General features: G+C 39.0%; 1 protein-coding gene across 3 annotated transcripts in view; it reads left to right on the top strand.

Moving 5' to 3' along the window:
- RANBP3 (RAN binding protein 3) overlaps positions 1-10,060 on the top strand; it is a 53,307-nt gene extending 43,247 nt beyond the window's left edge. For all 3 annotated transcript variants that reach the window (XM_059489666.1, XM_059489665.1, XM_059489667.1), the window contains 6 exons: positions 812-914; positions 1,764-1,888; positions 4,095-4,215; positions 5,786-5,928; positions 7,586-7,769; positions 8,641-10,060. In XM_059489666.1, coding sequence (XP_059345649.1) covers positions 812-914; positions 1,764-1,888; positions 4,095-4,215; positions 5,786-5,928; positions 7,586-7,769; positions 8,641-8,684 — 720 coding nt within the window. In that variant the 3' untranslated portion in view covers positions 8,685-10,060. The remainder of the gene's footprint in view (positions 1-811; positions 915-1,763; positions 1,889-4,094; positions 4,216-5,785; positions 5,929-7,585; positions 7,770-8,640) is intronic.
- The last annotated feature ends 2,318 nt before the right edge of the window (positions 10,061-12,378 follow it).

Genomic DNA, 12,378 nt, shown 5'->3' with positions numbered 1-12,378 from the left:
GGTGTTTTCAGTCATTTCCTTTGAAGGTAACTTACTTTGAGTGCAGCACAGGAAGTTCATTATAAGCTATTGTCTGCCCAGCAATACTTTCCAGGGTTTCCCTTTCAAGCTCTCAGTGTAAGGAGATTCAGTGTCCTCTCTGTAGTGCACATGGTTCTTGTGCCCAAGCATTTTATGACACAGCTCGTTGCTTTAAAATGGCTATTGGAGTATAAGTATTAGAGGGTATTTTATGTTTGTCCTCAAAATTCAGAGCAGTTCAGTAATGTGACTCCCCCCAGATGGGATTTCAAGCTCAGCAGTAAAGCAGCTGCCTCAGGACTGAGGTACGATTCTGGAGATGCTGTTCATGATGTACCAACCTAAGGAATAACTTCTAGTACCTCATTGTTTTTTGCTGTTGTTTGTATTCCTGTGCTGCAACAAAATGGAAACATTCCGTGCTGAATGTTCAGACCTGTCTAACTACAAAGCAGGAGTTCGGTCAATTATGACATGAGTAGCTGTAGCTGAAATTGATTTGCTATGTTGAACAAAGCAAGTCAAAAAGCTTCAGAATAAAGGTTGAAATTTGGTATCAGTTCCAGGGAAAATAATTCAATCTGGTTTTTAGGTCACACTCCATTCAGTTCCTTGGCTAAGATAGTAGGATAGTTTTGACTGTGAAAGCGTGTTGTCCATGAGATTCTTTTTTTTGCCATATGGTTTATAAATACTGGAGCTACCCTCAGTACTTGACCACTAGTCCTGTTTAGCAGGATTAGTGTATGTTTTCTCCCTTCTGTTCACCTCCTCTTTATTTCTGTGATAGAGCCCACCAAAATCAAATGAAGGTAGTACAGAGAGTAATAAGGAGAATGCTGCTACAGAGTCTGGGTCTGAATCGTCTTCTCAGGAGGCCACGCCAGAAAAAGGTGAAAAACAAAATACTATATTAGGAATGGTAGTTAATCCGTTTTTAAATTACTGTATTTTTCAATGTCCTGTTACTTTTCAAAAACATAAGATTTTTATGTTGCCTTTACTGTCTCCTGTTACCAAAGATACAGGCTGGGTGTGGAAGTTGCTGGATGCTGTAGATCCTCTAATAGTAAACATGTGCAGGCTGCACTTTCTTTTTCATTCTCAGTCTGTGGTTGTGGGAGTATCTTCAATGGAATAAAATTAGAGGGAATTAACAGAACTGGTAGTAGGACTTGGTAGAGAACGTGGGAGAAATGTGGCAAACTTTTTTAAACAATTCTATTTCATTTCAAGTGACTGAATTCCAGATTCAAATGTATGTTGCATTGGGTGGGTGCCCCACATGTTGCTTGAACTCAGAACTGGTTGCTGGATTCTATGACTTCAAATTGTCAAGATATTACAGAAATTCTGGGAACCATGGATTTTCTTCAGTAAACTGCTTGCAAGCCCAAATGGAAGTAGAAAATTAAATGCACTGTCCATGTGTAGGCACAGCTGTATGGCTAGCAAGAGTATCAGTACAGATAAGGAAGTGTCCATGCAAAGGTTTTGAACTATTGCATGTATGGACAAAACTTCTTGAGAATGTATCTGTTTTGTTCCTTATGCTTGTAAAACAAGTATTAAAAGACAAGCTTTAACTTCTGCTTTAAATTTCCGTAATTTTTAATGTGTTCTATTAAAGTCTGTTTTCTGTACGTTTCAAAGGGTCTCAGTTCTCGTGTACTTGTGTAGACTTTTATATATCTTACAAAATTTTATGATAATCATTCTCAGACTCTCAAAATGTTGTTCAGCTAATAATATTTCAGAATCACTGGCAGAGTCTGCAGCAGCCTATACTAAAGCAACAGCAAGGAAGTGTTTATTAGCGAAGGTAGAAGTGATTACTGGGGAGGAAGCTGAAAGTAACGTGTTACAGGTAAGAAACGGATAGAGGAGCTTTGAGTTTGTGGGGATTCATATGGATGTCTGTCACAGTAACAAGTCCACAGATAGGTTGGATGTAAATCTACACAGGGGATCCTCAGCCAACCCTGTCCAAGCTTAGATGCAAGCACACTGCTGGCCAGAGATCTGGGCAGAGAGAGATACCAACCAGTCAGCTGTTTAAACCAGAAAGTTTCAAACCCCCTATATCAGCAGGCCTCCATAATAAACCATTGCTGTTGTTTCCTGGATCTCTGAGAGTTTGTGTCATCCCTGTCTCTGACCCCACGTAACAGATGTCCAGTGAATGCACACCATCTGATTCCCTACAATTCAGCCTTCCTCTATATCTCTAATGTATTTTCTTGTGTTAAAATGCAAACTTTAGATATTTATATCAGATCCTTATTTATTAACTTGTTATCCATTGTTTTTTAATTTCTTCTTTATGAATAAATTTTAGCATATAGGCCATCCAGGTGTATCTTAAGCATACTTTCCTGAATCCATCACATAGAAGCTTCTATTTTCTGTGAGACAATTATTTGAAGAAAATTTAAATTAATTAAATATTTTAAGTTCTTTAATTGTTGTACTACTGAAGATTTTCTAAAATTTGGAATGGACTATTTATGCCAGCAGTCTAGTTTCTTGCGAAATAGAAACTGTATCACAAACACTCAGGAATTTGATTTGAGATAGTTAATTGAATTAGTGATGTTGTAGAAGGATATTTGGTCATGACTTAGACTGCTGATTTTAATAGAGATATATTTAACATTGTGGTTATTAATTAACTTTATACTTACTAACTCTAGTGTATCCTTAAGAAAAACATGCAGGGTTTTCATATAAAATGAAGTGGTGTATGTATTTTTTCCCATCTCTCTTTGTCCTCCAATTATAGTTTAGTTTTTTCCTTGAGATAGTGTGTTTCTCAGCATTTGAATTGTGTTATTTTCAAGGATAACTTTTTTATTCTTACAGACACAATGCCCTATTCTTCTGAGACCAAACAGTTGCACTATCAGTATCTAATGCCTATCTTGTATTACCTTAAAAATGGTACTCTATAATGTTTACCTTCTTGGACTTCTTTTTACCAGACATAAATGGTCTTTAAATGTTCTTCTGGTACATCTCTGTTTCTATTTAATTCAGAAATGTCTGGGTGCTTCATGTAATTGAACAAGACACTGAAGAGATAAGAATCCTGTTTCACTTAGAAAAACTACAACTTTTGGCAGCTGCATACTTAATAGAGGACTGACTTGCCTGAATATGTTGTAATTTAACAGATCTCTTGCTTAACTTTAATTCTTTTTTTCTTGTGAATTGTAATGCATTAAAATTCCAAATGGGACTTGTACAGACAGAACTATGTTAATGTTGCAGAAACATAAAGAGCTAGATGTTTTGGCATGAAGAAGATGAGAAATGAAAGGAATGAAAATGGAAGTATCTTTTCCACTTAGTGCATGCTCATCTGTGGGGAGCTTGAGGAGTGATGGTTTGAGGTACAAAGCCTCAGCAGTAACAGTAAAATTGGATTAGAGAGGGCGATATAGAGATGTTTGGCATGGAAGAAAAAGGGAGCTTGTATGTCAAGATCCTTCAGTATTCCTACTGTTGGAAAAAATACATAGACCTTTTGAATTTTATAACGTCTGAACCCTCAGTTAATAATCTCAGTTATTAATGACTTTGTGTTGTTCAGGCTTTGATAATGAATCGATAATGAGCTAGCATGTTTGTCCATCCTTTGCTTCCTTACAGGAAGAATTTTGCTTTGCTTTCATTATATTTACTGAGTCTTCCCAGCAACAAATAACATATTCAGTGGTGCAGTGTGTACCTAAGGCTTTTAAAAGAATTAACTGATATAAGGCAGTCTCCTATGACATTAAGTTTCCTCTGTGAAAATTTATATATTACCTGAAAATTACTTGTTGTTTTGATCTTGAACCCTCTTATTCTTTAAGAATACATAACTTCTTTTAGTAAAACTTGATGAAAACAGACAGCATATTTTGAGAAATTTATTGCAAAAGAGAGGATGACTTTTTTGATTTCCACAGCTATAAACAATTAAAAATTCCAGTATGAAATCTGAATATCTTTTACTCAACTGTAGGTGACTAAGAAATATATTATTACTTCAATCAACCACTATGCCATAGACATATTTTCTGTTACAGATTCAGTGCAAGCTGTTTGTATTTGATAAAAGCTCTCAGTCTTGGGTGGAAAGAGGTCGAGGACTCCTGAGACTCAATGATATGGCCTCAACAGATGATGGAACATTACAGTCTCGGCTGGGTAAGAGGAACCAGGGGAAATGAGATACTGGATGACAGTCATCCTATTTTCATAAGGTTCTTCCTTGACACACAGCAACATTCATTTAAGTTTCTATTAGCTCCAGAAACTCAGAAGCAGTTTGGACCTTTTCTTTTGCTTCAGTTAGTGAATACTGCCTCCAAAGAGAGTATCTTCATACCCTTCTATTGCAGCAGATGTTCCAGTTACTTTTTCCCCAGTAAAAGCAAGCCATATTTAGTAACTAGAATATTTTCCTGGAAATTTATGGTAACATCATTCAGATCTGGCTGTTTTGGATGGGTTGCTTGTGATGAGGGAAGTCTGTTTGAATAGTGCACAATTGTTCAGGCTGGCAGGAATGTGCATTAGCCTGAGATTATCTGCTCAGATACCACTGCTGAACTTTAATGTATTAACATATAAGGCTTCAGACTAAATCGCTTTAGATATGACTCATAATCTTCAATAGCCTTGTTGCAGTTTAAGCCCAGCCAGCAGCCAAGCCTCTTGCAGCTGCTTGCTCACTCTTTCCAACAGGATCAGGGAGAGAACTGGAAGTGTATAGAAGTTAGAAAACTCCTGGGTTGAGATAAAGGCAGTTCAAAAAAGAAAGCAAAAGCGGTGCATGCAATTTGCAAACAAAACAAATTAATTCACTGCTTCCTGTGGGCAAGCAGGTGTTCATCCATCTCCAGGGCAGCAGGACCCCATCATGTGTAATGGTGACTTGGGAGGATAAACACCATCACTCCAAACATCCTCCCTTCCTCCTCTTCCCCCTGCTTTATATCCTGAGCATGGTGTTTTGTGGTCTGGAATATCCCTTTAGTTAGTTTGGGTCACCTGTCCCAGCTGTGCCTGCTCATAACCTCCCACCTACCTGTCACAGCTGATATGTAGCTGGACTGATAAATCTGGCCATAAACAGAGATTCAATTCAGCTTGACTGGTTGGTTAGAGAAAAGAAATCCCTAGGTGAGCAGTGATAGGATAGATTTGAACTCAAACAAAAAATCCCAGCCAGTGCCATTCAATCCTGAGTGCAGACATGTAATTGGTCAGGGAGCTAGGCAGTGGCAGTGCAGAGATCCCGACCAGTCCGTTGTCCAAGCGTGGGAGCCCCCTGTGAGAGGGGACGCCGAACAATAAACCGAGCTATTTGTCACATGATCATCGGTAATTTCTGTTGTACCTGTCTCCAACCTGTGAGCATAATGTGTTACATACTCCCATCCTCCTCATCAGTGTAGTAGTATGAAAAGCAGAAAAGACCTTAGCTCTGTGCAAGCACTGCTCAGCAATAACAAAAATACCTCTATAATATCAACTGTATGTTCAGCACAAACCCAAAATAAAGCTCCATACCAGTGACTGGAAAGAAAGTTAACTCTACCCCATCCAAAACCCACACAAAGCCTACATTCTTCTCATTTACAGTTGTGACAAAAGCCTAAGAGGGCTTATTTGTAAAAAGACTGAAACCTTTGTACAGTAATAAGTGTCTTGGCTGTTTTGAACTTCCTGATGTGACTTTTTCCACCTAACTGATCTTCTAACTTGGCTTTAGTGATGAGGACTCAGGGGAGTCTCAGGTTAATCTTAAATACCAAGCTCTGGGCTCAGATGCAGATCGATAAAGCCAGTGAGAAGAGCATCCGGATCACCGCCATGGATACAGAGGACCAAGGAGTTAAAGTTTTTCTTATATCAGTGAGTACTGTTTATGTCTTAACCATCATACTAAAGTTGGTGCTCACTTAAACTGTAGCTGAGGTAGCATTCCATTTTTGTTTGCACCCTACACTGTCTTAACATCACCCTTGCCCCAAAGGCAAGACACTTGGCAGATTTGCTTGTCTAGAAAGTCTTGCAGGCTGTGAACAAATGCCACATCAAAGGCTGCCCTAGGAAGCCATGTTGTTCAAAGCATTGCCCATGGAGTCATGGGGATCTGCTTCGCACATACTGAGACTCTAGTGTTTCATGCAGATTCTTTTCTGATTTAAAAAAAAAATTGGCATTATTTAATAGATTTTATGCAGTAGTTTAACTAAAATTAGATCTAGTGGAACTTTCAGCACAGGAAAACTGTCATTGTCTGCATTGTGGGAGGATTAATAGGTGCCCACTGAAAAGGAAACACTAAAGAACAATATATTAGTACTTAAGGTTTACACATTTAAACTTTGATTTTCCTTTGATGCAGTGTATTAAAGCAGTAGCAGGACAGTGAAAGTAGTTTCTGTGCTTACTAAATGGGGAACAGCAGTCGCAATCAGAATTACTAAAACACTTGAGCTCTGGTCGTACAGTCAGCACGGGAGAAAGGTCATTCCCTAATGCCTGCTGAAGCACTAACCTATTTGGAGGTCTGAGAACATTCTTTTGATTTAGACTGATTTTACACAAGATGTAAGAAAGCAAGTGTCTTGCAAAAGAATTAGTGTTCCTAGGGATCAGAAACTGAGGGCATCAGCAAATGGTCAGCTTTCCCTGTGACATTAGGTTTGTAGGCCTGGGATCTGTAGTCCCAGAATTGAACTTAATGATACCAAATATGCATTGATGAAGAAAAATAAATGAAATTATTGGGTAAGTTTTTCTCCATATTTTTCTAGTTTTGAAAGTTTTGAGTTTCTGTCATCAGGTTACTCACTCTTGATTTTAGTATTGATAGAAAGTATCTTGTTTGGAATTACTTTTTCATTTCAGTTTATTGCAGGGGAATTTTGCAGATACAGAGTTGACACATTCAAGTGTCACGTGGGGTGGATGGAAGCTATTTTTTATTAAAGAATTTGGGGAAACTATTTCTTATGAAAGAATTTGTCAGGTTGTCAAAAATGCTTCCCTCTGAAACAGACTGTTCAAAAATTTTTGAGTAATTGCCTGTCTGTTCATTGAGTTTTCTCATTATATCTCATATTGATATTTTATGCCAGTTCCTTATGAAACAGTTGGCTTAATTATGATTAACTAATGTGTGAAGTTGAATTATTGACAGGCCAGCAAAAATCTGCGAGATTTTAATTGAAGGTCTTCTTAATATGAGCTTTTGGGAGCTGTCAGGAAAGCTATGTGATTTCTGTGTGAAGAAGGCTATATGAGATCAGCAAATACTGGGTATGTTAGCCAAAGAAAGTTGGAACTAAGCTGAGGAATATACTCTCACCACCAGAGTTCTGTATATCTAATGTCCTGCTGCATGTAGCACAGCCCATTCTGACTGGTTTGAAAAATACTTTATGAGAGAACTAAAAAGTATATTGTGAAATTTGGCATGACTGCTGAGTATTATGTCAGCAGTGTTTTATTGTGTTATAATTCCATGCACCTTTTTCTTATTTCTGAATATTAAAAAATGCAGGCAAGCTCTAAAGATACAGGGCAGTTGTATGCTGCATTGCACCATCGGATCTTGGCCTTGCGCAGTAGAGTGGAACAAGAGCAAGAAGTCAAGAATGTAGCCCCTGAGCCAGAGGTAACGCAGTCAAATGAGGAAGACAGTGATGATGATGATGTTATTGCACCTTCAGGATCAGTTGGAAGTGGTAAGTAGAAAAGACAATGGTGTTTCCTGTTTACCATGCATTCTTCTGTGTCATTTCTTAAGGCAGTCTGTGCTCTTTGTGCATGTCTATGGAGTAGGACTATTGCATGGCTTTCCTTTTTGAGCACAACTACTCCTTTTTTCTTCTCCAAACTGGTAAAAGGCCCCTGTGCTGCCTGTGAGTTATATGCCACAGTTTAGCAGAGGTTTTCTGTGCTTTTTATCATTTACATTTTCTAAGTGTAGTTCTGAGTTTCATTTTTACCTTACTCATGGCCAGGAGTTGCACATGAAACCTGAGTTGAGTCAGAATCAGTAGACAGCATCCAGAATGACCTTTCAGTAGGGAGCTGTTTGGAAAGCAAAAGGTTTACAAAGGGGCATGGAAGGAGTGTAATGCTTTTTATTGTGCATGAGGAGATCATAATTTAAGAAAAATACTAGTCCTCAGTTTGAGGAAGGCTTCCTTTGGTACTCTCAACTTGAAGTCATCTGTACTTTGCTTTCTTGTGGCTGAGAACATAGAGCCTTTGACAGTCCTCCATCCTGATTCAAAGAAGGGGGAAAAGGGAGGAATGAATATGAACAAAAGCAGTGGGAAGATTGAAGAGCTTGGAAACTGAGCTTTTAGGTTTTTGGGTGCTGCTGGGATTCCTGAACTAGATTAGTCAAGAACATAAAATTCTACAGTAGACAGATCTTAGTCTGGAGAAGGCCATATGCAAGGTGGGAGAGGAGGAATTCTACAGTTTTCATCTCTCATTGAACACCTGAATCTGAGACTTACGTAGGCTACTTGGGATGAGTCTCTTACTGCAAGGCAAGAAACAAAAGATATTTCTTATGACCAAGAACTACTTTTATTGTTTCAGGTCCTAATGATGAAGGTGATGGGCAGAACGTTGGCAGCACATAGCAGATGTGAGCCAATCTGCTTGCAAGGCTGCTATGAACACCATCTTGCAGGCATCTCTGGATACCCCAGGCCAGCAATTCTTTCAGGCGGTTTAGAAAGCTCCAGGACTTAAGAACTGTGCATCTCTGTTCTGTTTGTATGGGTTTTTGGTCTGGATCAGTAGATTCCACACAAAAAATAGCAGACTTGGAAACTACCTGAATGTGGTTTGGGACGTTGAAAGCTCATCATATTGATGAGCAAAAAAAAAAAAAAATCCAACCCCAAAACAACATAAACATAAAATGCAACCACCCCCAACCATTTCCCCTCTTCCTTGTAATTAAAATGGCACATTACAGCTTGTCACAGCTTTTCATTGGGACCTTTTGGCTGTTTCTTCAATAGTTCATGTCTTGCAGGTCTCCAAGATAGAACTTTTTGACATGGTTCCAACTTGAATTCTGCTTTTATAACCCCTACTCCCCTTTACACAGGGAAACCCGGTCCTCACTAGCTCCTGTGCTCACTGGCTGCCCTTTGTTCTTTTTGGACTTTAGATGGGGCAGGTTATGTTTTTACCATTTAATCCCAGCATAGGTTGTGGATGTGGACACCATTGTTTGCTGTCTAGTGGGTTTGTAAACAGAAAGAAACAAAACATTGTGGTTCACCAGAAAAGCTTTTTTAATGCGATAAGAGACTTTAAAGTCTGCAGGACGTTTTGCTAACTCCTTTTTTCTTCCCATTTCATTATTATTTTTTGGGGATTTATATTGTGGTGAGACTTTTTTATTTTAGTTTTTCAATAAGATGCTCTTGTGTGTTAAAAAAAGTGAAACTATTGTTTTGTACTGTTCTTTTCTGTTACTATTTAAGGGAGAGCTAAGCCACTATATATAATAGATGTTGCATACAATTTTTCTTAAAAATTTTTGTTTCTGTGGCTACAGTAAAGTGCAGGAGGCATACAGGTTACACCTTCAGAAAAGTTAATGACAAAACAGCTGTTAGCCCTTGGAAGAATAAAATAGGCTCATGTAATGAGTTCTGCCAGCCATTAAAATAAATCTGTATAATAAAGCAGCTCTCATTTAATGGCTTGATTCAACAAGCCATTTAAGCACTTGCGTGACTTAACTGTATGTGAATAATCTTACTGAAGTCAATGCAACTCTTCATGCTTAAAGTTGAGGACATTTTTTAAAAATCTTGCTGAATTAATGGCCTTAAATAGAAAATTTAACTTCAAAACACTTCCTGTCCCTGCTCCATTTCCTGAAGTCTTGCAGCATGAAGAAAAAGGTAATACTCCCAGCCTTGAGTAGTTTGGGCTGAAGGTTATTGTATTCTGTTCCACCACAAATAAAAGCAAAAATGTGGTTTTCTGTGTGCAATTCTGAAATACTCCTACTGTAACCATAACTCTTTTTTTTGGTGGTTTGTTTTTGTTTTGGGGTTTGTTTTTTTTTTTTGGGTGGTTTTTTTTGTTTGTTTTTTTTTTTTTGTTTTTTTTTTTTTTTTGCTTTGGATGTTTTTTAATCATTTGAGCCTTTTATGTGAAAGTTGAGTTTTATTTTCTTATTGAAACATATGGTATATTCTTGTTCAGCAAGGTTGGAATTTGGTAGTCACCAGGTCACTTTCACTTTAAATTCCCCAAATTGTTCTGTTTCCTTTATAAATAGTTTGCTGATAGATAATTTCTGACTTGCATACTTGCTCTTTTGTAGGTTAACAATCTAAAATGGCATCACCTAAAAGAAAATGAAAGGGGAAGAAGCATTTGACGTAGCATGAATTGAAAACAGAAACCCAGGCTATAGCACAAAATCAACTTTGAAATTTAGTATTCAAATAGTAAAACAGTCCATATTGCTTCTATTTTAATGAAACACACTTTTCACTGGCAGTCAAGAACAAGTTTTCCCCTGTGTTCTGTTGTTAATCATCACTGAAGACTGATGCTGTTGGGGCAGACGGTGCTTTCCCTTTTCCTGATAGCCAGTTGAAGGAACATCTGTGATTGCTTTTGTGGAAATTGAAAAGGGCTAATGATAAGCTGTGCCACTGCATCTTGAGCTCTCTGGATTGTCTGCTCATGCCTTCTTGCATTTGGTTTTCTTTTTTCCTCCTTAGGGTTATGGGGGTTTTATCAATGAACAGACCTGTTGCTGCGCCCCCTACTCTTGGCATGCTTCTACAGGAGCATGGCAGATTTCTTAGTACCCACCACACAATTGTTTCTGCATCACAAGTCTGGGGACTTTAGAGTAAGTGATCTGCATTTTGGATCTGGGATCTTTTTACATTGTTGAGATACTCGGATTTAAACTACTCTTTTCAAAAACCCTTGCACCATAAAGCTGTTTCTTGTCGGCAGCTTGTTCCTAAGGAAAATAATAAGGTATCTTGGCCCGCACACCTACTTTTGTGAAAACAGGCATTGTTTCCTGGTCCAAGGCTCTATGGCGTCCATGCTGAGTCTCACTTTGAAGTGTTTTACCTAAAATGCAAACAATGGTGCATGAAGATTCAGAAATATTGAATAAGCATGCTTGCTTTGGGGTTTGATGGTACACAATCACCTACAGCTTTCTAAAAATTTTGGCAACTATTTACTGATGTAGATTTTATTTTTAGCTAGAAGCTTTGCATAAATGTTTATAGTGAAGGCAGAAATGTTGCTGTGCATCCCAACAGAATTGTGTTGCTGTGCATCCCAACAGAATTGGCAGTGGGTTGAGTTCAGGCCCTGCCCAGCAAGATACAGTTAGCCAAAGCAAAACCCTGACTTAGCTCTCTGCTTTAAGCCTTTAGTAAGCCAGTGACAGGCAAAACTGGATAATGCCCATGTATCTCAAAAGATCTATGTAAGACTGTCATATCAAAATGTACATGGGAATTACATTAAAACCTGTGTCAGCAAGCAAGCAAACAAAACACCCTGAGCCCTGCGTTGTGTTTCCTGTACCAAGCAGCGGCTGTTCGAGGGGAGGGTAATGGTGACCAGCTCTGCTGCCTTACAGCAATCTTCCCCTTGATCGTGCTTATGCTCCATCTTTCCCCTTAAGCCTCTTGTTAACTTTTGTGTGGTTTTGACAATTCCTTATAGCCTGTTGGCTGCTAACCCACACAGGTACAGCCTTTCAGGTTTCCAAGTGGAAAAAAAATACTGAAGAGTGTAGTAAAGTTGAGCATGCTTGCTGATGACTCAACAGTGTACTCTGGCAACCACGATGGCCAACCATGTCCATGGGGGGCATCAGGCCATCTGGGTGAGGGAGGGGATTGTGTCGCTCTGCTCTGTACTGGGGTAGCGTCACCTTAAGTCCTGGGGGCAGTTTTGGGCACCACAGTATAAAAAAGACATTGAGCTAGTAGAGGAGTGTCCAAAGAAGGGCCACAAGGATGGGGAAGGGTCTAGAGGGGAAGGTGTATGAGGAGCTGCTGAGGGCACTCTGTTTGTTCAGCCTGGAGAAGGAGAAACTAAGGGTAGATCTCAATGCAATCTTCAGCCTCTCGAGGGGAGGTTAGGGGAAGGTACCAGTCTGTACACTGATGACCAATGACAGAGCTTGAGAAAAGATCATGAAGCTGAGTCAGGGGAGGTTTAGCTTGGATATCAGGAAGCTTTTCACCCAGAGTGATTTTTGAACTGGAATGGGCTTCTCAGGGCAGTGGTCACAGCACCAACCTGAATTCAAGGATTTGG

The sequence above is a fragment of the Ammospiza nelsoni genome, chromosome 27, assembly GCF_027579445.1.
Source record: "Ammospiza nelsoni isolate bAmmNel1 chromosome 27, bAmmNel1.pri, whole genome shotgun sequence".
In the NCBI taxonomy this organism is placed as follows: domain Eukaryota; kingdom Metazoa; phylum Chordata; class Aves; order Passeriformes; family Passerellidae; genus Ammospiza; species Ammospiza nelsoni.
This window is presented reverse-complemented; position numbering and strand designations above follow the sequence as displayed.